The sequence below is a fragment of the Nannospalax galili genome, unplaced genomic scaffold (genome assembly GCF_000622305.1).
Source record: "Nannospalax galili isolate Female #2095 unplaced genomic scaffold, S.galili_v1.0 scaffold432, whole genome shotgun sequence".
Classification (NCBI taxonomy): Eukaryota; Metazoa; Chordata; class Mammalia; order Rodentia; family Spalacidae; genus Nannospalax; species Nannospalax galili.
Genome location: NW_008331138.1, coordinates 1,208,127 through 1,234,544, shown reverse-complemented (window position 1 = coordinate 1,234,544; position 26,418 = coordinate 1,208,127). Strand labels below are relative to the sequence as shown.

The window sequence follows — 26,418 nt, the reverse complement described above, 5'->3', positions numbered from 1 at the left end:
GAGCTAGCAGCCAGCAAGGGCTTTCCCCTCCTCGACTCCAGACACGGCCTTACTTGTCTGAACACAGGCTCAGACCAGAACCTGGCACTGGGGAACCATGGAACCATATAGCCTTGGAGAGGAGGGGGCCCTCCCATCAGAAGGCCACCTCCCTTCCTTCTCTGAGAGCCAAGGGCTTAACTGTAGCGACACACTCAACCGGGACCTGGGCCCCAGCACACGGGACCTGCTCTACACTGGCCTGAGTGGTTTGGACCTGGACCCTGGTCTCCCCACACCCGACATGCCCAGCGAAGTTCTGGAGGACAATCTGGATACCCTGTCCCTATACTCGGGGAAAGACAATGACTCTGTGAAGCTGCTGGAAGAATATGCAGACTCAGAATCCCAGGCCTTACAAGGTAAGCTGCCCGCTGAACAGAGCCCTGGTGGGATGCAGTGCATGCAGCCAGCTTGGGGTGGCATCCGTGCACTGCCTAGGAAAATTCTCCTCTGCTGGACATGGTGATGCATGCCTCTAATCCAGCATGGAGGAGGCTAAGACAGGAGGATTACTACTAATTTATGGCTAGCCTGGGATATACGGTGAAATTGTGTCTCCAAAAAACAAACCAAACAGAAGAGAAGGAAGGAAAGAAAAAGAAAATTCTCTTCTACAAGTGACTTTTTGTCTAATTTAGAATTATTCCCAACTTTCTCTGAAGGGAGCAAAATCCTAGGGAACAAAGTTGAGAAGGTGTTAGGAAAGTCCAAATTTTCTTAATATATCTATATGTATATGTATGTGTACTACATGTATGTAATAGTATATGTGTATAGTCTGCATGTGTATGTGTTGGTATGTATATATGTATGAGTATGTATATATATGTGTGTATGTATACATATGTATATATGTGTGTTTGTATGTCTGTGTTTATGTATGTATGCTTGTGTGCATTGTGTGTGCATGTGCATGTGGATGGGTGAGAGGACAGCTTTGTGGAGCTGGATCTGTCCTTTCACAATGGGATGTGGAGATGGAACTCAGGTCCTCAGGCTTGCACAGCAAGCGCTGTTACCCACTGAGCATCTCACCAGTCTGAGATCCTCAACTCTCCTGGCATGTGTGCCTAGTACTTACAGGACACCTTCCTGTCATTGATGTCTCAGGGCACTGTGAGTTGGGGTCCTGGCACTCTGACCCTTGCTTGTCTAACTTCATCAGGCCTCCTGTCCTCACTGGGAATGTAGGGGGCTGCAGTCCTCCCATGCAGTCTACCTTCCTCCCCACAGCCACAGTGGCGAGAAGCAAAGACTGTGAGAGCACTTCACAGACCATGATGCAGCAGGCAGGTGTCAGGACCTTGGCTTGGCTTTGTGTTGTCCCCTTCCCCTTTCCTTCCCCTTCCTCCTTCCCTTTCTCTTCCTCCTCTTCTTCTTTCTTCATCTTGCCATGTTGCCCAGAACTCCCAGGCTCAAGCAAACGTCTTGCTTTATTCTCTCCAGTAGCTGGGCCAATAGGTTGTCCCACCATGCCCAGCTAGTTATTTTTTTTAACCAATACTGTTTTGGAATACTTAATTTCAAATAGGCCCTGATTCCATTCTGTCCTAGTTTGTTTCTCCATTGTTGTGACAAAACACTCTGACTACTATCAACTTGGGGAGGAAAGCATTTATTTGTCTTACATCTCCCAGGTCACAGTTCATCAGAGAGCCCAAGGTAGGAACTCAGGGCAGGAACCTGGTGGCAGGAGCTGGAGCACAGCCCATGGAGGAACTCTGCTTACTGGCTTGCTCCCTGGCCCCTGCTCAGCTTGCTTTCTTATGTAACACAGGCCTACCTGCCCAGGGGTAGCACCACCCACAGTGGGCTGGGCCCTCCCACATCACTCAACAATCAAGAAGGTTCCCCATGGACATGGCCACAGGCCAGTCCAATGAAAGCAATTCCCCAATTGAGGCTCCCTCAACCCAGGTGTGTCAAGTTGACACTAAAGCTATCCAGCACATATTTCAAACCTTTCTCTTTAGGAGAAGAATGGGGGCTTGGGGGTGGGGTTACTGAAATGATTGAACAGCTTGGTTAAATCTCATTTTAGATTGCTTTAGGCCTCTCCTAGAAGAATTCTTTTCTTTTGTTTTAGTTTGATTTTGACTTTTTCATCAGTTCCTGGCAAGTTGCTTCAGTGGGTTGACCAAGCTGAGTTCCTCGGTGTTTATGATCACACTTTTCACGTAGAAGGCCTTACACCCTGCCAAGCACATGTCAGTCTGTTGGGATAGTGCTGGAGTAAAACCTCCAGAGAACTTGCTAACATGAAAGTCTTCTGAGGGCCCACTCCACCACAAATGTAAACAGACAGATGTTAGCTGTGTATCTGTGTTGGGATGATGGCCAAGCATGAAGTCTTTGAGTCATAAGAACACACCCAGGAGGGATATCTGGAGTACTGCAGCACCAGCCAGGCCCAGGGCTATGGTAGGAAGCTCAGCCTGGGCCATAGCTGAGCGATGCTGGTGATGGGAATTTGTGTGCATTCTACTGCCACAGCAGCCCTGATTGTCACCAGCCATTCATAGGATCTGTGTATATCAGTTTTCCTCATCTGCTTTACATGGATCTGGTTTTCCCTCCTCTGCATATTGTTTCAACGCCATACCTCTAAAACTTAAATTCAGGTCCAAATAAGTAAATATGCTTATGTTGATTTCCTCTTCCTCCTCTCCCTCTTCTTCTCCTCCTTTTCCTTTCTTCCTCTTTTTCTTCTCTTCCTCCTCCTCTTCTTCCTGCTTTTCCTGTTCCTTCTTCTTCATGGGGTCTTACTATGATTAGGCTGGCCCTGAACTCCTGGGTTCAAATAGTTTTCCTGTCTCAGCCTCCTGAGTATCTGGACTACAGGCATGCACCACATGCCCAGCTTTCTTTAATTTTAGTTTGTTTGTTCATTTGTTTCTTTGATACAGGGTCTCACTATGTAGCCTGGGATGGCTGGAACTCTCTCAGTAATCTTCCTGTCTCAGCTTCCCAAGTGCTAATCATTACTGACATGAACCACCATGCCCAGCTACATTGTCTTTTTTATTAAACTTGTATTTATTATAGAAAATGTAGTAAGAAGCAAGAAAAAAAACTCTGACCTACACATACATCTTTTGTTGTTTCCTTTTTTTTTTTTGTCTTTTTGAGACAGGGTCTCTCTGTAGCCCCAGCTGTCCTGGAACTCACTATGTAGACCAGGCTGGCCTTGAACTCTCAGAGATCCGCCTGCCTCTGCCTCCCCAGCACTGGGATCAAAGGTGTGTGCCACCACACCCAGCTTGTTTCCCTTTTTGGGGTGGGGTAAAGGTATTCACTGTATAACCCAGACTGGCCTTAAACTCACAGCAATTCTCCTGCCTTTGCTTTCTAAATGCTGGGATTACAAATGTGCATCAACATGTAACATGGGTAAAGTTGCTCAGATATATGTAGTTTTATAGAGTTAATATTAAGTATGTTGTGGGCTAGGGTGTGACTTAGTTGCAGACTGCTTTACTAGTATGTGAGAGGTCTTAGGTTCCAATCTCCAGTACCACCAAAATACATACACATGCACACACACAAAGGTGGACTATGCAGTTCACTATCATAACCATTCTAGTGGATTGTCAGACCCACAGTCTTGTCAGACTGTTAAAGTGTTTCTGTCAGCGGCTTTTCACATACTGAGTTTTCTTTTGGATTGATTCTTTGAACATTATCCTCCCAGTGTGCTGACCCAGACAGAGTATAATCTTTAGTCTTATAATGCTGCTTTCTGGAAAGCTCAAGGAGGTTTCCAAGCCAGTGACTTTACCTATTTCTGTATTGTGGTTTGTTTCTTCAGACACAATTTGTGTTCTAATCTAACAGTTGCTTTAAGGAGAATTTAAAGTAATTCAACAAGGCTGGGGACTCTATTCAGAAGGAACCTATTTTTTCTTCTTTAAACTGTTAGAATTCCTCAGCTACTCACCCTAGCCACTTGTCTCCCTGTGGTCTTCATTCACAAGCCTGGCTCTGCCCCTTACAACAGAGGGACAAAGGCAGTCTGCTGCTGCTCCACATGCTGGCCCTTCGGTGCTTGATGACTTTGCCCTCCCCCAGTAGAATTCCCAAGTTCCTTCAGCTGCTCCTTGGGTGACACAATTCATAAAAATACCTGCTGTCATTTTGCCATGGGATACAGAAAATATGGGAAATTCAGACACATAAAGGGGAAAAATAAAACCAGCCCATCTCCCTGTCAGTGAGCCCCAGTCTCTGCCTGTTCCTACTCAAATTTAGTTTTTTTTCACAGCTGGGGTGAATTCATTTTGCAAAATAGGCTGCTGGGTTTTGTGTGTGTCTGGGTTGTGTGTGTGTGTGTGTGTGTGTGTGTGTGTGTGTGTGTGTGTGTGTGTTTGTGTTTGTAATATATTATGAACATACTTTCTTGTCCTTGGATATTTTTCTACGGTTTTATTCAGAAAGCTTGTGTGATACGTCGTAATGCAGGGCTGGGGTGTAGCTCAGTGACAGAAAACTTGCCTAGGACCTAGCATGACTCAAACTGTGGATTCAAGATTCAGTTCCTATAAAGAGAGAGAGAGAGAGAGAGAGAGAGAGAGAGAGAGAGAGAGAGAGAGAGAGAGACTGTAGTCTCCTCCAAGCCTCAGGTTGTTTCTAACAATTCACCAGGAAAAGCAGATGAACTTTTGTAAAAAGCCCACTCGAAGTTCAGAACCCCAAGGTAGAACTAGCTTGGTGAGTGCACAGGTTTTGGATAGTGTGTCTCTAGACTGACCTCTAAGTATCTGGTGACAAGGCAGCAGGCTACAAACCTGCCATTTGGTCATGCTGCTGCTCTAGAAGCTTTAGCTTCATCCCTGGCCCTCCCAGTGTGCCACCAAGGCTAGGTGCAGTCCTCCAGGTCCTCCAGATATCGCCCACCCGGACCTCACCTCCTTCCAGTTCCTAAGCCTTGTTTTCTTTTTTTAACTATTTTATTTTACTTTATTTTGTTTTTTTGAGACAGGGTCTCCCTGTACCCCTGGCTGGCCAGGAACTCGCTATGTAGACTAGGCTGACCTTGATCTCATAGAGATCTGCCTGCCTCTGTCTCCTGAGTGTTGGGACTAAATATGTGCACTATGCCCAGACTTGTTTTTTATTTATTTATTATTTATTTATTTGGTCTTTTTTTTTTTTGAGATAGGGTCTCCCTGTAGCCCCAGCTGACCTAGAAATCACTACGTATACCAGGATGGCCTTCAACTCACAGAGACCCACCTGCCTCTGCCTCCCGAGTGCTGGGATTAAGGTGTGTGCCACCACACCGGCCTTGTTTTCCTTTTTTAAAAGATTATTTTTATTTTATGTGTATGAGTGTATTGCCTGCATGTATATAAGTGCACCCATGTCATCCAATGCCTGTGGAGGTCAGAAGGGGGTGTCAGATACGCTGGAACTGGAGTTACAGACAGTTGTTAGCCGCCATGTGGGTGCTAACCTAGGACCTCTGCAAGAGCAGTCAATGCTCTTAACTACCGAGTCATCTCTCCAGCCCCTATTTATTTTTATTTCATGTGTTTTGCCTGCATGTGTATAAGTGGACCCGTGTCATACAATACCCATGGAGACCAAAAGAGCATGTTGTATACACTATATGGACTGTTGTTAGCTGCCATGTGGTTGCTGTGATATGAACCCAGGTCCCCTGGAAGAACAGGAAGTACTTTTGATCATTGAGCCAGTTCCACAGCCCCTTTAAAATTTTTTTTTTCTGTTCTATACTCTTTTAATCTTGTGTCATTACTATTTTGGTTTTTTTTGTTTGTTTGTTTGTTTTTGCTTTTTGTTTTTTGGTCTTTTTGAGATAGGGTCTCCCTGTCGCTCCAGCTGTCCTGGAACTCACTATGTAGACTAGGCTGGCCTTAAACTCACAGAGATCTGCCTGCCTCTGCCTCCCAAATGCTGGGACTACAGGCGTGTGCCACCACACCCGGCAAATTTTTAAAAACATTTTATTTATTATTTTTATTTTTTATGTATTTGAGTGCATTTCCTACATGTATGTAAGTGCACCCATTTTGTGCAGCGCTTTCGGAGATCAGAAGAGGGTGTCGGATCCCCTAGAACTGAGGTTACAGACGGTTGTTAGACGCCATGTGGGTAGTGGGAACTGAACCTGGGTCCTCTGCAAGAGCAGCACTGAGCCATCTCTCCAGGCCCACCTTTTTTATTTTTTAAAAAGGATTTTCTTGACTAAGCTTTGTTTTCTGCACATGCAAAGCTGCTTGAATTTGAGTTCAACTCTGACAAGTCCTTCATGCTAAGAGCACTCTCGTATTCCAGCTCTGTGTAACCTGTGCGTTCTCCCTCTGTTTAGACCTGGGGCTGGGCACACTCAAGGTGCCTAAAGAGGCTGATGAAGGAGGCAGGACCACCGGGAGTTCGAGGAAAGGCAGGCGGCACCACAGTTCCCCTCAGGACCCACTCCTGGACTGCAGTCTGTGTGGGAAGGTGTTCAGCAGCACCAGCTCCCTGAGCAAGCACTACCTGACACACAGCCAGGAGAGGAAGCACGTGTGCAAAGTCTGCAGCAAGGCCTTCAAGCGCCAAGACCACTTGTATGTCAGAATCTGGGCGGGGGCAGCCTTTCTCCTACCTTCCAGTCTACCTACCCTGTCCTATTTTGGGTTCCCATATGTGTGTTCCCTGTCCTCTGGCATGGACTCCATTCTCTTCACACTGCCAGTGTCCCAGACAGGTCTGACTCTGCTCTGGGCAGGTCTCTTTAATGAACCCCCAAATGTACCCCAGTGAGGAAATTCCTGCCTCTGCAGACAGAACTCTTGTAGTTTACAAATGTGATGGCCTTCCAGGCATGATGGCACCCCGGGGAGGTGAAAGCAGGAGGAGCAGGAGTCCAAGGGCAGCTTCGGCTACATAGCAAGTTTGAGGCCCTCCTGCACCACATGAGACTCAAAAAAAGAAAAGTTTGAGGGCCAGGCGTGGTGGTGTGCAGTACATGCCTTTAATCCCAGCATGTGGGAGGCAGAGACAGGTAGATCTCTGTGAGTTCGAGGCCAGCCTCAAGGTCTACATAGCAAGTTCCAGGACTGTATAGTGAAACCTCCCTCTCTCTCTCTCTCTCTCTCTCTCTCTCTCTCTCTCTCTCAAGAAAAAGCTTGGCTAACTTGATAAAGAGATGTCCTGAGTCCCTAGTGGGGAGTCCCTAGTGGGTGCCTGAAGATAACAACTCTGCAGTCCATGAGGAATGCACATTGCAACAGCTAGGGGCATGAATGAAGATGTCCAGAACATGTTCTGTGTCCAGAACATGGTCATTTAACTTTTGTTTTTATTTTTCTTTTTTCAAACATTATTTTTCATTTATCTGTATGAATATATTGCCTGCATGCAAGTGCATCTATGTTGTCATGCAATGCCCACGATGTCAGAAGATGGTGTCGGATCCCCCGGAACTGGAGTTACACACAGTTGTTAGTCACCATGTTGGTGCTGGGAATTGAACCCAGGACCTCTGCAAGAGTGGCCAGTGCTCTTTACTGCTGAGCCATCCTGTAGCCCCCGACGTTTTTCAAACTTTTAAAACTTAGGGTTTAAAAAAACCTTGATTTTACAAAGAAAGCCAGGAAAAGGGTTTAGAGCAAAGTTTCCTTTTGCTCTTATATCTAGGGAACACTAAACTTGTGTGGCTGTGAGGTCTGAAAGTGGAAGAGGATGGTACCTGGCATGTGTGCTACATGGGGCTTTGTTGAATCTGCCTTTCTCTTTACCCACTGGCCCAGCCCCACCTCAGGCAAAGGAGCATTTAATCTGTTCCTGGGACTAAAATTTAGGTCTTCTGATTCCTTCCCTCATGGAACCATGGAGACCCTTTGGGGAAAGCAGCAGTCATGGACATCCCAGCCACATGCACTGGGACTATCCCAAGCAAGATGGTGAGGAGCTGATATGAAGGCTCCTTTGTTTGTGGTGCATCACTGTCCACCTAAGCCAGAGTGATTATGACACACTGTCCCTGTACGTACACTTGTAGAAACTGTAGGTGTATTGGCCCTTTGGCTCTAGGAAGTTTGTATTGACTGGGCATCTGTAAGTTGGTTTCCCTGTTATGGAGGTTTTAGGTAGCTGCCGCTACAGGCAGCTCTGTGGTGTCCCCAGGTTGGCATTTCCTCAGATGTGTTCTGAGGAACCCTGATTCTCAGGAGTGCTGGTGGAGGTATTTGAAATACAAAGGCTAAACTGTGTTCATTCTCTCTTTCTCCCTTCCTGCCTCCTTCCCTTCTTCCCTCTCTCTCCTTCCCTCTCCTGTGCACTGTGAACCTTCAAGGAACAAATTGTCTGTGTCTGTGTCTGTCTGTCTGCCTGTGTCTGTGTTAACACATGCCAACAGTGGCAGGTCCCCAGGAATCATCTGTAGAGAACTGGTGTTCCTTGGGCACCCACTTTAGGGAAGCCTGATCTAGCTTTTGTAGGATTTTTTTCCAGAGGGTATACTAGAGGTGAGGGTGTGGAGGTGGGTCCCTCCCCGGCATCCAAGACAGAGCAGGGGGCTGCCCACCAAATCCCTTCCCTGTCTGATGCAGGACCGGGCACATGCTGACCCACCAGAAGACCAAGCCGTTTGTGTGCGTTGAGCAGGGCTGCAGCAAGAGCTACTGCGACTACCGCTCCTTGCGCCGCCACTATGAGGTGCAGCACGGAGTGTGCATCCTGAAGGAGGCCCCACAGGAAGAGGAGGCCTACGGGGACCCACCCCACACTCAAGATGTAGCTAGCCAGCCTACCCCTAGTGGCCTGCGGTCCCTGGGTCCCCCGGAAGCCAGGTCCCCTGACTCAGTCTTGCCCAACCGAGACCTCCTGTGCTGTATTGTGAGCAGCATCGTCCACCAGAAGATTCCCTCTCCTGGCCCAGCCATGGGGCCTTCTGATGGTGACCCACGGAGCACAGCCTGTGCCTGCTCCACCTCACTGGGGCTATCATCCTGCACACTTGCCAACACCCCAGTGGCCCCAGGAACCCTGGGCTCTGAGGTTCCCGAGGAGATAAAGCTCCCACAGAAGGAACCAACTGCAGAAGTGTTCACAGCTGTCCAGTCAAGGGTGGCTGAAAACGGTGCCCCCGACCCACCAGAGTCAGAGCTGGAGTCAGAGTCCTCACGATTTCAACGCCAGTCCTCCTTGGAGGGTTGGCCCGAGGGCAGCTCCGTGCCTGCCCGCCTGCCTCTCTTCCGAGGCCACTCAGCCCTCTCAGGTTCTCAGCCATCCAGCCACAACTTCCAGTGGCTCCGGAACCTGCCTGGCTGCCCCAAGAACAAACACAGCAATGTGTTCCTGGTCCACAAGCCCCCTGCAGTTCCATCCCGGGAGGGCTCCGAGGGGGGCCCTGGGCCCAAAAGCACCCCCACCGTGGTAGAAGCCTCACCTAGCCTGAGCACTGGTCAGGAGGACCTGCCGCCATTCCCTCCTGCCCTCCTGAAGGCACCTGGTGAGGCCTCCAGTGACATCCAGCAGGCAGCTGGGGAAGATGACAACTGGATTCTCAAGAAGAGCAAGCCTGACTGTGAGCTGTTCCCATGGCAGAGCCCTGGAGAGCTGGGGCTCCAAGATGCACAGAACCAAAGTGGGCTGCCCTCAGATGCCACACCTCTCTTCCGGCAGCTGTTCATGAAGTCACAGGAGTCTCTAGTGAGCCCTGAGCAGATGCAGGTCTTCCAGATGATTGCCAAGTCCCAGAGGATCTTCTCTCACACTCAGGTGGCAGCAACCTCGACTCAGCGCCCAGGGCCAGACAGCAAGCAGGCAGTCCTAAAGCCACTGCAGGGGCCATGGCCACTGCAGGCTCCACCACCAGCACCCACCATGGACTCTCTCCAGGTGGGCCCTGGACATCCAGAGCCAGAAGGGTCTCCGATCTGGAGGAGGAAAACCATGCCTGCAGTGTCCAGAGAAACATCTCCTGGTGGTCCAAGGCGAGACACAAAAGGAGGAACCAAAATGGCCTCTGCACCACTGTCCCTCACAGAGCCTGCCCTGGACACTCCCCGGAATCCAGACATCTGTTCTCTAGCCAAGCAGTTGAGGTCTTCCAAAGGGGCCTTGGACCTGGGGGACATCCTCCCAACTTCGGGCTCACAACAGTCCCAGATAAGCGGAGATGAGCCATCAGGAGCCCAGCTGGCTGGAAAACAGGGGCAAGGCGAGAATGGCCTGGCTTCAGGGACCATGAGGGGTGAGAAGGGCCCAGCCTGCCCTCGGGGTGGAGGCTATAGGCTCTTCTCGGGCCACCCCAGGGCCCAGCAATTCTCAGGCTTCCGGAAGAAGGTGAAGATGGATGTGTGCTGTGCAGCTTCTCCCAGCCAGGTGGCAATGGCCTCCTTCTCGTCTGCTGGGCCTCCCTCAGACCCCAACCAGGACATGAAGTCCAAGCTGACAATCTTCAATAGAATCCAGGTACCCATGCCTCTCTCTTGTGGCCTGGGCCTGAGTGTGGCCTTGGATGTTTATTGGAGCATTGGTTAACTGTCCTGGCAGTTTTTCCTTTGCAGTGAGTCCCTAGATGTGATTGGACAATGAGAAGCACTTAGTATGGCATTCTTTCTCACTGAACTCTCTGTCCTTGCTTTCTTTGGCCTCCTGCTTCCTTCTGACCTGCCTCCTTGAACTCTTCAGATGATATAAAGATTGAGGGCCTCCGCTTATAACTGTGCTGCATGTGATGGCCATGCATTTTCTAGTGGAGAGTGGCCACTCCACACACGTGTGCAGGACCTGCACTGGGCCCTGCTGGTGGCCTGGGTCCTTCCTGCATAGCTCCTGACAACCTGCTCTGAGGCACTTGGTCATTCCTCCTAGTGACACCAGCCTCCTTCCCATCATCCCACAGCTACCTCTTTTCTTTTAATATTTTATTATTTTTTAAATTTTATGTATATGAGTGTTATGCCTGCATGTAGGTAAGTGCACCCATGTTATGCAATGCCCACAGAGGACAGAAGAGGCTGTCAGATCCCCTGGAACTGGAGTCACAGACAGTTGTTAGCTGCCATGTGGGTGCTGGGATTCGAATCTGGGTCTTCTGCAAGAATAGTCAGTGTTCTTAACTGCTGAGCCATCTCTCCAGCCCCTCTTTTTTTTTAAAGGATTTTACAGCTTATTATCCAAATATGGAACCATTTAAAAAATTTTTTTATTTATTTATTTTTATTTTATGTGTATGAATGTATTGCCTGCGTGCCATGCAATGCCCATGGAGGCTGGAAGAAGGGTGTTGGATTCCTTGGAACTGGAGTTAAGGATGGTTGTTAGCTGCCATGTGGGTGCTGGGAACTGAACCCAGGTCTCCTGGAAAAGAATCTAGTGCTCTTAACCACCGAGCCCCCTCAATCATTTTAAAGTTTGCACTTTGCCAGACTTTGGTATATTCACAAGGTTGTGCAGCCATCACTTTGCCAAAACAATTTCATCATGCCAAATAAAGGCTTTAATTGTCACCCCAGTCTTTCAGTCCCTCCACCTGCATCCCCAGACACACACAAACTTGCTTTCTCTCTCTGCCTGTGTGCTCTGGACATTTCACATCACAGGAGCCACAGGCTGTGTGGTAGGTTGTGTCTGGCATCTTCCACTCATGTGTTCAACGTCCATTCATGTGGCCCCATCTGTCATTACGTCATTCCTTTTTTCTTTTGTTTTAGAGATTAATTTTTTAATGTTTTTTATTTTATGTGTATGTGTGATTATGGACATGAGCATGCTACGGCACTCACGTGGAGCTCAGAACACAACTTATGGGAGCTGGTTCTCTCCTTCCACCATGTGGGTTCCAGGGATCAAACTCAGGTCAGCAGACTTGGCAGCAAGTATCTTTACCTGCTAAGCCATCTCTCTGGTCCTGCTCCTTTTCTTTTTATAGTTGAGTGATATCCTGGTGGATAGGTAGACTGGGTTTTATTTAGCAACTTACGTTTCCACTCTGGCTCTTTAAAATTTTTTTTTCATTTATTTTTGTGTATGAGTGTATTGTACCTGCATGTATGTAAGTGCACCTATGTCATACAAAGCCCATGGAGGCCAGAAGAAGGTGTCAGAAACCCTGGAACTGGAGTTAGGGACAGTTGTGAGCCACCATGTGGGTGCTGAGAACTGAACCCAGGACCTCTGCAAGAGAGATCCGGTGCTCTTAACTGCTGAACCATCTCTCCAGTGCCCAGTCTTTGACTCTTGTGGGAGAGCTGCTGGGAAATGTTTGTGCACAGCCTTCTATATGAATGTATATTCTCATTTCTCTTGGCCTGACACTAAGAATGGAGTGGCCAGACCCTATGGAAACTCTGTTGAACATGTAAGGACTGGCAAACTGCTTTCCAAAGCAACTGTTTTCCTGCCACCTCTACAGGGCCCAAGTGCTCTGGTTTCACCACTCCTCGCCAGCACTTGTTAAGATCCTCTGCTGTTGGAGTCAGCAAGTGCAGTGGTGTCTCCCTGTGGTGCCGCTCTGTCTTGCCCTGGGGGCTAGTGATGTAAGTTTCCTCCCATGTGCTTCCTAGCCACTTGTGAACTACTGTCGTATTGACTTGCAGAGATTCTTTATATATTCTGCGTGCAAAGGCCTTTATCAGACATGTGGCTCACAAACACTCTGTTCCCTTCTGTGGATTGTCTTTTTATTTGTGAGTGTTTGCAGGGCAGACACTTCAGTTCTAGTGAAGTCTGGTGTGTCTGGTCTTCGGGTTTGCTTTGGGGTCAAACCTAAGACACCATTGCCCAACATACCACCATGCAGGCTTCCCCAGTGTTGTCTTCTGAAATTCTTACACTTCTAGCTCCCCTATGTCCCCTCCTCTCAGCTCTGCCAGCTCAGATGTGTTCTCATCTCCAGGGTGGAAACATCTACAGGCTCCCACACCCAGTGAAGGAAGACAGTGGGGCAGGCAGATGGTAAGTTCAGAAGCCCTCTCACCCTGGGCACTGCGAATCCTCTGTGGCTTCTCTCTATTGGCCTTGGGTAAGGGAGCTAGGTGTCTCCGGTCTTGAAGAGGACGCTTCAGCCATGGAGACTTTGAGTTTGCATTCCCCAACCCCCATACTCCCCACCTCCCACACCCCTTACCCCCCCCACCCCTCACCTCCCCCACACCCCGTTACAGGGTTTAGCAAGAGTTGTGAGTGGAATGGAGTTACATAAAAACAGTCAGTAGTCAGGGCTGGAATCTTAGTTTCGAATTTTTCTCTCCTGCCTTGTCTACACAGTCACCAGTCAAACGGGGGTCCCATGGACTGGACAGAGTCAAGGAGCACATTCATGTGCAAGAATTGCAGCCAGATGTTTTACACTGAGAAAGGGCTGAGCAGCCACATGTGTTTCCACAGTGACCAGTGGCCATCGCCTCGGGTGAAGCAGGAGCAGCAGGTAAGGGGGCACACAGTGGTTTCTGTGGTACAGGGTTTGACAGGCTCTGGGGAATGGTTGAAGTGATGGGCGTCGTGTATCGCAGGTTAAAGGTGGGAACCTGGCAGAGATGGCCGGGTGTGTCAAGGCTGGCTGCTCAGGGCTGTCATCAGGCTGTGCATGAGCAGCTCTTCAGCCGGCGGAGCCTGGCCCTTAGCCTCACAAGCCTGGCAGCCTTTCTAGCAGTCCTCGGGAGCAGCTCTTCCATCCCCTGGATGCTTTCCCTCAGAGAGCTGCCGTCTTTCTGCATTTAGGTATTTGGCACAGAGCTTTTGCAAACCCTGGAGATAGGCACCTATGGCCTAATGGGGACAGGCAGAGTCCCCCCAGGAGCCCAAATGCTCTTGGACAGAGGCTCTTGAGCCCCCCCCAGTGGGGGGGGCACAGTCAAGGTGGGTGCTTCTCTAGCCACTGCTTCCCACCTGCTGTGGAAGCCTTGGTTTGTACCCGCAGTCAGTCATTCAGCACTGGCCAAGCCCATTATCAGGCCCAGTGCTGTGAGTGCTGGGAACAGCAGCAGCTGCATGGCAGCCTAGGCCCTGACCCCACACAGCAATGATCCAGTTTGTGGGCCGGTACTGGGTCAGGCAGAGGGAACTGAGGAAACCTGAGGGGCCAGGCAGGGAGAGAGTCAGAGCTGAGACCTGGAGGAGGTGGAAGTGGAAACGGTGAGGGGATCATTGTGGTTACAGTGACCAGTCTTCAAGAGCTCATCTCCACCCAAAGGTCCAGAGTCAATGTCTGGCCATTGTTGGCTCATAGGAACTGCTGGTGTTTGGTGGAAATACACTCTAATTTTGTCATACTGTCACATGGTCTCTGGCCCCTACTCTTGAAATATTCATCATGGGAGCTACTAGGTTGTCCCCACACATCTCCAAATGGACACATGAGGAGGCTCTGGACTCAGGACGTCACCTCCAGATGTCTTTTTTGGCTCAGGTGGGATGGGTTGTGTGCAGAAGACCCTGCTCAGCCTCCTGTGCTGAGACCTGATATGGTCACGTAGGCATGTATCCTGCTTCCCTCTGCCCCCATGGCCAGCTTCTTTTTCCTGCCCCTGTGCAAGCTGGAGACTGAGTTGGTACATCACGTGACCTCACATGACACCTGTAGTTCTGTTCTCTCTTCTCCAGGAACAAGAGAAAGATGAAGAGAGAGACAGTAAGGAGAGCAGTCAATATAGAAAGCGGAAGAAGCGTCCCCAGCCCAAGGCCCTGTTCGCCCCTCCTGCACCCTCTGCCCTTGGGGAGCCAGGCCCAGGAGGGTACCACAAGAGCTGCCTGAGGCCTCCCATGTTCCTGGTGGATCATCTCCTGAAGGGCTTGTTCCAGTGCTCTCCTTACACACCACCACCCATGCTCAGTCCCATCCGAGAGGGCTCTGGCCTGTACTTCAACACTCTCTGTTCTACATCCCAGGCCAGACCTCACTTTCTCAGCTCTGTGCTTGGTGAGTAAGGCCAGACCACTGGCTCTGATCCAATCCAGGGTGCATCTCTTGTGGCCCATGCATTCCATATTGTCCCATCTGGTCCAGCCATTCTCTCCAGCCTTGTATTTACCTGCTTGGGAGACACAGAAATTCCTTAGAACTGTATGTGCTGCTCAGAAATTCCCCAGGGCTGCTCTGAGGCAAGCACCTTCTAGATGGTCTCTAATAGCCAGGAAAAAGCACTGAGGCCATTCAGCCTGCCACCCTTCTGTTCACCTCCATGACCACGCTATGGAGACAGATGGCATGCCATGCAGATCACCCATTTCTAGTGTGCAGGACTTGAGGCTGCTCTCCAGGCTCTGCGTCCTTCCTGCACTCTCTTTAGAGCATCTTTGCCACCACAGAAGCCTGTGCCCACTGGCAGCCACACTGCCCTTCTAGCTCTCATCCCCACTGTGCAGTGCCCCTCTCCCAGCCCCAGGCAGTCACTCATCTACTTCCAGTTTCTGTAGAGATGCTGGGTTAGGTGCTTCAGACAAGGCCTCATACAGTATGTGGTGTTTCAGGGTGTCTGTCAGAGCTTCATTTTTTAAAGAATATATTATTTTATGTGTATGAGTGTATAGCCTGCATGTATGTAAGTGCACCCATGTTGTGCAAAGTCTTCAGAACTCAGAAGAGGGTGTTGGATCCCCTGGAACTGAAGTTACTGATGGTGGTTAACCACCATGTGGGTGCTGGGACTCAAACCTGGGTCCTCTGCAAGAGCAGCCAGTGCTATTAACCACTGAGCCATCTCTCCAGCCCCCAGAGCTTCATTTTTATTGGTGAGTAATACTCCATTGGATCAATAGACCACACTTTACTATTCATCCATTGATGGGTATGCAAGTTGTTCCCACCATTCATCTATTCTAAGTAATGCTGTTATGAAAATTTGTGTACAGCTTTTCGTGAGGGTCTGTGTTTCTGTTAACCATTTAAGGAACTGCCACACTGTTTGTGCCGTTCATTTTTAATTCCCACCTGCAGTCCAGGGGAATTCTGATGCCTCCACCCTTTGCCTGCACAAAGTTGTAGACTGCTTTTTTCTAATCACCCTAGCAGGTTTCAGGTGCCTGCCACTGTGTTTTAATTTGCATATTCCTAACGGCTGCTGATGCCCAGCTCCTTTCCAGGTGCTTCTTAGCTGTTTGCCTGTGTTTTTCCTAAACCGATGGAGTTTAGTTTCTGCTTTTGTCGTTTGTACTCTTGGTGTTGTGTGTGATTAATTGCCTGGCAGAGGGTCACAATGAAAAGATATGCCCGTTTTCTCTGTGGCCCAGACAGGCCTTGACCTTATGACCCTCTGCCTCAGACTCCTGAGTAGCAGCGCTCCAATTTCCTTCTAAGAGATTTATAACTCTCTCTGTTAAAATCAGTTGACCAGGACTGGGGAGATTGTTTGGTTGATAAAGTGCCTGTTGCAAAAGCATGAAGACTTGAGTTCAACCCCCAGAACCTACATAAAAAGTTAGAGTACAAGCCAGGCATGGTGGCGCACATCTTTAATCCCAACACTTGGGAGGCAGAGGCAGGCAGATCTCTGTGAGTTCAAGGCCAGTCTGGTCTACATAGGGAGTTCCAGGACAGCTGGGGCTACAGGGAGACCCTGTCTCAAAAAGACCCCCCAAAAAGTCAGAGTACAGTGGTGTACACCCGTAACCCCAGCACTGGGGAGAAGGTACACTCCTGGGCTTGCTGGCTAGCCAGGCCAGTGAGAAACCCTGTTTCAAAAAACAAAGTGAACAACATTTGAGGAACAGCACCTGAGGGTTCCCACATGCTAGTATACACATGTGCACCCGCATGCTCACACACACATCAGTTGATCATAGATGTATGGGTTTTCCTCAGGCTTCTAATTCTGTCCCACTGATCTCTGTGCTCATCTTTGTGCTAGCACCACCATGGTTCGATGGCTGTAGCTTTGCAGTGAGTACTGATATAAGAAGCATGAGTTTGCCAACATTGTTCTCTTTTAGGATTATTTTAACTGTTATGGGTCCATTGCAGTGCCATAGAATTATAGGTAGCAGTGATTTTAATAGCTGCCGTGTTTATATTAATATGTATATCAAGTTGGGAAGTATCATCCAACACAGCTTTCCATCCATGAACGTGGAATGCCTTTCAACTTATTCAGACCTTGTTTCATCTTCTTCAGTCATGCTTTGTCAGTATATCTTTCACTCTTTATTTGTTATTTTTTTGAGATAGGATCTCTATGTCCAGGCTAGCCTTGAGCCCTCAATCCTCCTACTGATATCTCCCAAATGGTGGAATGACAGGCATGTGCCACCATATGCTGCAGACTAGACTCTTTTCCTTAGCAGAATCCAGTCAGATCTGACTCAGTTATCATGAGATACAGAAGCACTGCTGCTTCCTACCTGTGCACGTTTGGTGCTCTGATTAATTTATAAACAGACATATCAGCAGACACCAGTCTACACTGTCATCATTACTGCTTACATACCATAGTCTTAATTTTAGTCACATGGAAAGCTGAGGGAAAACAAGAATTGCTGCAGAGTTTCTGCATTACCATCTCTACATCTCTTCATTTATTCCTATGTACCTGAGTTACCATTGGGTGTTATTTCTTTTTTTTTTTTTTTTTTTTTTTTTTTTTGTATTTGCTTGGGGGCGGTGCTCATATGGGTGTGAGTGTACATGCTCATGAGTGCATATGCATGTGAAGGCCAGAGGACAACCATGAATGCTGTTCCTCAGACACCATCCACCTTTTATTTGTTTGAAACAAGACCTCTCACTGGTCTGGAGCTCACCAAACACGCTAGGCTTGGTGGCCAGCAAGTCCCAGGGACCTGGCAGTCATTAAAGCATGTGCCATTTCACACAGCCTTTTTTCTCTTTTAAACTTGGATTTGGGGGATGAAACCTAGGTCTTCATGAGTGACTGAGCCATTTCCACAAGACAGTACAGCTTTGCTCCTTTATGATGGTGCTATAACATATATTACATTTCTGGATGTTTTAGGCCCATAATATACATTTTCTCACACAGCTGATCTTTTAAGTTAATTAGTAAAGAAATTGAAATTATACTGCCTTTTGTAATACCTGAACAATTATTTTGAGTGTGAATTCACACCACTATCTGATGTCACCTGTTCTCATCCTGAGAAACTCAGCAACTCCCTAGTATTTCTTTTTAAAGGTAGTAATATAGAGGCTGGAGAGATGGCTTAGCAGTTAAGAGTACTGGCTGCTTGTGCAGAGGACCCAGGTTCGATTCCCACCCAGCACCCATATGGTGGCTAATAATCATCCATGACTCCGGTTCCAGAAGATCCGACACCCTCCCCTGACCTCCACAAGCATTGTGTGACACTGGTACACCTATCTACTTGCAGGCAATACACTCATGCTCATAAAATAAAAGTAATAAATAAAATTTTTTCTTAAAAGGGTTATAATAGCTGTAATGGTACATAATTCACATGCCCTACAATTTATCCTTTAACATTTAAAAAAATTGTGTATATGTGTATTGGAGGGTATGTGTACATGGGAATACAGCCTTGGAGCTGAAGTTACATGTGGTTGTCAGCCACCCAACATGGGTACTGGGTCCTTTGCAAGAACAGTATGTGTTCTTAACCTCTGAAACATCTCCCCAGCCCTGCAATTTATTCTATTAAGCTATATAACAGTTTGATGATTCAAAATGTTAATATAGAACTGGTCAATATCCCATAATTGCTTTTCAGACATCCTTCTCACCCCAGAAAGAAACTACTCCACTCTCTGTCATCAACCCTTTCTCATTCTCTTGCTGAGGTTTGGCCATGCCATGTACTCCGATTTCAAATGCACCGTCACAATGTGTGGCCCTTCCTGCCTGGCTTCCCTCAGTCCTGTTGAGTTCAGCCTCCATCTGTGCATGGGATGGACAGGGGTGTCTTTCTTCCTGATAATGAATAATATTCCAGCTGTAAAATTTCTCTTAAGCCAAGATTACTAGCAACAAAATTTTCTCAATTTTCTTTATATCTGGAGTCTTTTATCTACTTTTGTTTTTGAAGCTTAATTTCCTGATATGAGGCTCTTGCTTGACATTTGTTTTCAACACTGAAGTCCTACTGTCTTCTGACCACCATTGCTCCTGTGAGAAGTAAACTGTCAGTCTTTTATTATTATAATTATTTGTTTTGTTTTTGTTTTTTTTTTGAGACAGCGTCTCCCTGTAGCCCTAGCTGTCCTGTAACTCACTATATAGACCAGGTTGGCCTTGAACTCACAGAGATCCGCCTGCCTCTGCCTCCCAAGTGCTAGGACTACACATGTGCGCCACCACGGCCGGCTATGATTATTTTTATTTTATATGTATGAGTGTATTGCCTGCATGTAGGTAAGTGCACCCATGTCCTCCAGTGCTGTCAGATGTCAGAAGAAGGCATTGGATCCCTTGGAACTGGAGTTTCAGACAGTTGTTAGCTGCCATATGGGTGCTGAGATTCCAACCCGGGTCCTCTGCAAGAACAGCTAGTGCTCTTAACAGCTAAGCTATTGATCCAGCCCCATGAACTGTCAATCTTTTTTTTTTTAATGTGTATGCATGTATTGCCTGCATGTAGGTCAATGTACCCATGTTGTGCAATGCCCACAGAGGTCAGAAGAGGCTGTCAGATCCCCTGGGACTGGAGTTACAGACAGTTGTTAGCTACCATGTGGGTGCTGGGATTCAAACCCGGCTCTTCTGCAAGAACAACTGGTGTTCTTAACCGCTGAGCCATCTCTTCAGCCCCTGAATTGTCAATCTTAACTGGAGTTCCCTTGAAGATAATGAGACGTTTTAATTTTTGTTTTATTTTTATTGTTTTGATTTTGAGATTTTTATCTTTGACTTTTAACCTTTGCCTCTGCTTATTCTGTTTGGGGTTCACAGAGCTTCTTAGATGTGTATAAACCTGGGAGGTTTTCTACTGTTGTCTGTCTCTTCAACATCTGGTACAACCATGATGTGTTGTGTCAGTGTTCAGCACAGTCTACATCTCTCCAGGCTCTCTTCACCTGTCCTCACTTCTTTTTCATGCTCTTCAGATTCCATACTCTATTTGTTTGTCTCCAAGTTCACTGATGATTTCCTTCTGCCAACTCAAACACATTGAGTTTAATTTTGATCACTGTATTTTTGTTTGTTTTGGCCAGAACTCACTGTGTAGACCAGGCTGGCCTCGATCTTGCAGAGATCCGAGTACCTCTGCCTCCTGAGTGCTGGGATTAAAGGCATGTGCCACCACACCTAGCTCCTTTCTTTTTTAATTATGCAGTTCAAAAAAAATATTTTGTAATAGCCGGGCATGGTGGTGCACGCCTGTAGTCCCAGCACTTGGGAGGCAGAGGCAGGCGGATCTCTGTGAGTTCAAGGCCAGCCTGGTCTACATAGTGAGTTCCAGGACAGCTCGGGCTACAGGGAAACCCTGTCTCAAAAAGACCAAAAAAAAATTTTGTATTTGTTATTTTTATTTTATGTGTATGCATGTATTGCCTGTGTGTAGGTAAGTGCACCCATGTCATTTGATGCCCAAGGAGGACAGAAGAGGCTGTCGGATCCCCTGGGACTAGTGTTATGGACTGTTGTTAGCTGCTATGTGGGTGCTGGGATTCAAACCCGGGTCTTCTGCAAGAACAGCCAGTGTTCTTAACTGCTGACCCATCTCTCCAGCCCCCAAATTATGCAGTTTTTACATTCAATTTTCTTTTAAAAATTAAAGTTACATTTATTTATTTATGAGGGATGGGGGGACACATGTGGAGGTCAGAAGACAGCTTGTGGGAATCAGTTCATTTGTGGGAGTTAATTCTCTCCTTATACCATGTGAGTTCCAGGGATCAAACTCAGGTCATCAGGATTGGGAACAAGTACCCTCACCCACCGTGTCATCTCACAGGCCCTCCTTTAATTTCTTTAAGATGAGATCTGTGTGTTGGGGAAACCCCATGGTGGAGTGGAGTCCTTGCTATAGACCTTCCATTCCCTGAGCTGGGAGTTTCTGGGGAAGGGAGCTGGTCTTGCTTGGGAAGGAATCAGAGTCTCACTTTTTTTTTTTTTTTAAATCTTTTTGAGACAGGGTCTCCCTGTAGCCCCAGCTGACCTGGAACTGACTATATAGACCAGGCTGGCCTTGAACTCACAGAGTTTCACCCACCTCTGCCTCAGAGTCTCACTCTTACAAGATGAAGTCAAGTTGCTTTTTTAAAATGTGTGTGTGCATGCATGTGTGTGTACGCCATGTGTATGGAGGTCAGAGGGCAACTTGTGGGAATCAGTTTTCTTCTTCTACCACATGAGTTCTGGGATCTAACTCTGATCACCAGGCTCTGTGGCAGGTGCCTCCACCTGCTGAGCCATCTCATTGGTCTGTTAATGTACTATTTTAATACCTGTGTGTGATTTCCTTCAGGTTTATATTTAAACTTGCCGAGTTTTTTTCATCTGCTTTTTCAGATCTTTCTCCTCCCCTGGGGCCTTATAGGCTTGTTTTCAGTCATGCCCACAAAGGCAAGTGTAGAGTCTATAAGTCCCATCCAGTCAGTCTTGTTGACGCTCTCCCTTGTGTGTTTTCTAGATCAAGTGGACGGCTCCTTTGCCATCTTTGTGGTGAAGGACGACACGAAGATCAGCATTGAACCGTGAGTCAGGATGCTCAATGCCTAAGTCAATCCAATGAGGAGACTTTTCCCGAGCCCTGGCTGCAGTGTCTCCTTCTCCAAGGTCCCTGTTTGCCTGGAGAGGTCAGGCCCAGCAGCAGAGGTTCCCTGGAGAAGCTGTGGGTTTCCCCAGGAATAGGTAGGAAGTCCCATCATTCCTTCTGTCCAGACTCACACAGTTGGGCACAAAGGGCCAGAATGCCCTGGACCTTGAGGTTCTGGACAGACTTGGTGATAGTACAGTACATGATGCAGGAGCATTTGTGTGATGTGGTTGGACACATGTGGTCAGTAAAGCATGCATCTCCTTGTCTGGACCCCAAGGGAGGCTCCCCACATTAGAAATCTAGCTTTGAGAAAAAGAGGAAGAATGTTTGGAATTACCTGTGTGTATGTGCTGGGTGATAGGGTGATGAGCAGCCACTACGTCTGAGATGCTGCGATGGCAGCGAGCTGCTGTGGAGTAGGCTGCAGCCATGCACAGGGCACATGGTGCATCTCTACTGTTTCCCACATTAATCCCCCTTGTGTCTCAGGTGTCTGTGTATGGCCTCATTTCAGACACATCAACGTGGGAAGCCGGTTTCAGGCCGAGATCCCGGAGCTGCAGGAGAGGCTGCTGGCTAGGGTGGATGAACCTGTGGCATCTCTGGTCTGGAAGCCATGGGGAGATGTGATGACCAACCCAGAGACCCAGGACAAAGGTGGCTGAGGCTTTAGCTCAGACCCAAAGGCCCATCCTTCCCTGTCCAGTTCCAGGGAGTGTCCTTCTCCCTGAACACACCAAGAAGTGTGCCCTTGCCCGCATGTCTTCTCCCACACTGAGTTCTCCTGCCCCACCTCTCAGTTAGCCAGTACAGGTGCCAGGCCAGGTTTCTGCAGTTCCTCCTTGTCCCCTTTCCTCAGCCTGCCGTAGATGAGATGTAAGGGAAGAGGAGGTAACCAGTAGCCCCTCCCTGTGCTGTGTGTGCAGGTTTCTTCCCTACCACAGCCTGACTCTGTCTCCTCTCCCCAATGTTCTTGTTGGAACCACAGTGACAGAGCTCTGCAACATGGCATGCTCCAGCGTGATGCCTGGAGGGGGAACCAATCTGGAGCTCGCCCTGCACTGCCTGCATGAAGCCCAGGGCAGTGTTCAGGTGAGACCCTGGGCGCCCTGCTCTCTGGTGCCAGGCACTGCAGGTGCTTGGAAAGTCCAGTCAAGGGAAGCTGAAGGAAGGCTGCCTGGAAAAGGTTTCTGTGCTTGGCTTAATGCTTCACTGTCACCATCTGGGGATTCTTCAGACTTTCTGGATAGGAATCCTTACTTTCATTTTGCATCAGATCTCAGAAATTCTATATGGTGCTGACTGGGGTTATATTGGTCAGCAAGTCAAAATTTGAACCCTCACAGGGTGTATAGTTTAAGAGAGACAAAATATTAGTTTTTAAAATGTATTTGCTGCTGTGCCTGGTGGCTCACACCTATAGTTCCAGCATTTGGGAGGCTAAGGCAGGAGGATGATAACTTTGAGACCAGCCTGGGCTACAGTGTGAGGTTCTGTCTCAAAAAGTTGAGGGCTCGTGGTGCCGCTCAGAGGCAGAGCAATTGAGTGTTCACTTGGAGAGCGGAGGAGCCCTCCTCTGAGCAGCAGTCTCTGGTGGAGTAAGGAGCCTGAGCCTTACTAATCCACATACATCTTGGACCAACCAAGTCACAGAGTGAAGGCAAATATGACATCCTTCTAAGGTCTGCTTTTTGAGGCCCTTGTGTGCCCACAGACTGACTCTCCATCAGCCCAGGGACCAAGCCCTTGAACCAGCTTTGGGGCTGGGTAACTGTAGAAGACAACTGTTTTGTAATGATTGAAGGTTGGAGTGGGTTCCCAGTTACATTCCCTGTGAGTAATGCACACCTGCTGTCCTTCCAGGTTGCCCTGGAGACTCTCTTACTCAGAGGACCCCAGAAGACCCAGACTCACCCGCTGGCAGACTATCACTACACAGGTACCTGGAGAAAGGCCGCTGGGCATGAGCCTGGCTTGCTCTGCAGGGTCTGACGGCAAACTCCACCTCCTCTCTGCCTCTTGCTTGGCCTTCTCTTCAGGGCCCTTGCCTGCCCTCCTAGAGGGGCCTGTCCTCTTCAGCATGATTTAGCAGGCACTGTCTTGTGCTCAGTAGACCCCACCATCTGCTCCATTGTTCCCTCCAAGCTCTGCCCAGTGAGACAGCTATTCCTTACCAGGATGTGGGGGAGATGGACTTGGGTTGAGCGTTGAGCACAGCAGAGCCAGGTGGCTGGGCCCACTCGCCCTTGTTAAGCCACTGAAGCCCACATCTGTAACATAGGGATGGTGAGGGACCCACCTCTCAGGGGGTTTGTGATGACTGGCAGCCCGAAGTAGGAGGGTGGTCTGCTTCTTAGCCAGGGCTGTGGTCCCTCTGGAGAGATGTCCCACCCTGGCTGTGCTCCCTGGCAGGTTCTGACATCTGGACCCCCGTGGAGAAGAGGCTCTTTAAGAAGGCATTCTGTGCCCACAAGAAGGACTTCTACCTGATACACAAGATGGTAAGGCAATAGTGCTGGGGCAGCAAGCTCTGCTCCATACACCCCGCCCACCAGGACACTGACTGCTTCTCATCACTGTGGCTGGGTACTTACCCCTTTCTCTGTCCAGACTCAACATATGTCAGATTCAATGCATGAGACACTGTACATAACATTTTCTTTTCTGCTTTAAAATTTTGATTACATAAGGCTGCAAATAACCAAAGTACAAGATGGAAGATGTTTTCACATGCTTATGTCATGAAACCATTACCACAGTCAAGATAATGAGCATCCCTATAATGCCCAGCCCCTCCTCCCCTGGCAAGCCTTCACCTGTGTCCCTATGCCTCTTCCCATCCCTACTCAGCCTGAGTCTGCTTCCTACCACCATAAACCCAATCACACTTCCCAGAGCTTTGCATCAGAAGCAGTCAGACAACATATGCTCTGCTTTTCTAGTCAGAGTTCACTGAACTTTGTCTCTCTCTCTCTCTCTCCCCCCCTCCCTTTCCCCCCCTTAGATAGGGTCTCACAGTGTAGCCCTGGCTAGCCTGGAACTTGCTATGTTGACCAGGCCAGCCTCTCTTTCTGAGTGCTGGGATTAAAGGTTTGCAAGACTACTCATTCCAGAACTCATTTTCAAGGCGAGCAGGGGCTGGGCCTGACTGCTCTCAGCTGGGTCTGCACTCAGAGTTGCCCTTCCTGTGTGAGCCACTTTCGCCAAAGGCCTCAGAGACTCTGTCTAGTTTGGATGGTCCCATGCACGTCATTCAGCTTTAGTGAGTCCCAGTTGGTGAGCATGTGGCAATGGCCTGCTGGGATGTCATTACTCACCTGTGGGTCTTCCTACCAAGAAGAATTGCTGAGCGGGGGTCCTGTGCCCAGTGTGTTGGCCTTAGTGTTGACAGTTACTGTGTGGCTCCACTTTGGACTCCTCAACACCCAGGAGGACTATGCCCTCTGCCTTTGCCCAGCCACAGGCGGAAGTGTTAGGGAAGGGTTGCCACAGAATGCTAATGAGTCCCAGGTGGAGCACACATGTACGGTGCTGCCCACAACCTGCACCTGCTACTTCCCACCAGATCCAGACCAAGAGCGTAGCACAGTGTGTTGAGTATTACTACATCTGGAAAAAGATGATCAAGTTTGACTGTGGCCGAGCTCCAGGGCTTGAGAAGAGGGTCAGAAGAGAGCTGGACGAGGTAGAAAGAGCTGAAGAAAAGGTAAAGGAATTGAGAAGGGACCTGGGGTGCATCTCTGGTCCAATCAGAGGGTGGGAGAGGCTCCCAGGGGAGCAGGGGACATCTTTCTACATAGCATGCCTCCCTTACATGGGGACAGCAGTCAGCATTCTTGTTGTCTTTACCCCCTCTGCAGGTCACTTGCAGCCCTCGGGAGCAACCTAGCCACCGCCCAACTCCAGAATTAAAGATAAAGACCAAGAGTTACAGGAGGGAGTCCATCCTCCATTCCAGCCCAAGTGCAGCCCCCAAGCGTACCCCTGAACCCCCAGGCAGTGTGGAGAGCCAGGGCATGTTCCCCTGCAGAGAGTGTGAGAGGTACATGCCTTCCCTACTCACCTCTATCCACTCTCAGGCCTTGGGCTTCCTCAAGTTCCTCCTACTCTGACCCTCCGTGTCTTCTCAGAGTGTTTGACAAGATCAAGAGTCGGAATGCCCACATGAAGCGCCACCGCCTTCAGGAGCATGTGGAGCCCGTCAGGGTAAAGTGGCCGGTGAAGCCCTACCCACTGAAGGAGGAGGAGGAAGAGGAGGAGGAGGAGGAAGAGGAGGAGCTGGGGGCTGACATAGGCCCCCTGCAATGGTGATTCCCTGCTGGAACATAGTCTGCAAGGAGGGAGCCCCAGCCCTAAAACAGTGTCCCTGGGCCTCTGGGGGTTGTTTGGGGGCACCCCCTGCCCTCTCTGCCCCTCCACTGGCCAACTTTGCTACGCAAACTTAACTGGCATTTGGCCACTAGTGGGTGGAGAAGCTTTCAGGACAGTGCTCCAGTCCCTGTGGATGGCCAGAGGCTCCCATGCTCTAGGTTAATGGTCTCTCCTTTCAGTCCCAGAGGCTTGGAGCAGGGAGGCCTGAGAGGCTAAAGGTTGGCTCTGAATGGCTCTTAAATCTGAGGTGCAAGCAGGGGGCCAACATTGGTTAGACAGGAAACATGGGGCCCTCCCCAGGTGGGGCCTCCCTGCCTTCCCACCATCTTGGCCTTGCAATGACTGTATATTGTTAGATGTGTTTTTTACATATCTGCT

At 48.8% G+C, this 26,418-nt stretch overlaps 1 protein-coding gene across 1 annotated transcript; it reads left to right on the top strand.

The window, feature by feature from the left end:
* On the top strand, positions 1 to 26,418 carry Znf541 (zinc finger protein 541). The gene is made up of 14 exons (XM_008822216.2): positions 1 to 401; positions 6,374 to 6,614; positions 8,601 to 10,467; positions 12,896 to 12,954; positions 13,267 to 13,426; positions 14,602 to 14,917; positions 21,541 to 21,604; positions 22,184 to 22,326; positions 22,658 to 22,761; positions 23,533 to 23,608; positions 24,082 to 24,170; positions 25,235 to 25,375; positions 25,530 to 25,711; positions 25,800 to 26,418. Exons 1-14 carry the CDS (start codon positions 98 to 100, stop codon positions 25,978 to 25,980), a joined length of 3,927 nt encoding a protein of 1,308 aa, XP_008820438.1. The 5' UTR covers positions 1 to 97; the 3' UTR covers positions 25,981 to 26,418.

What these genes read in the sequence shown, in the direction of transcription:
- Znf541 (XM_008822216.2), top strand. Translation starts at nt 98, where the DNA reads ATGGAACCATATAGCCTTGGAGAGGAGGGGGCCCTCCCATCAGAAGGC. An exon ending in AAGCCCAGGGCAGTGTTCAG is followed by an intron (nt 22,762 to 23,532) that starts GTGAGACCCTGG and finishes CTGTCCTTCCAG; the next exon opens with GTTGCCCTGGAGACTCTCTT. An exon ending in TAGAAAGAGCTGAAGAAAAG is followed by an intron (nt 25,376 to 25,529) that starts GTAAAGGAATTG and finishes CCCCCTCTGCAG; the next exon opens with GTCACTTGCAGCCCTCGGGA.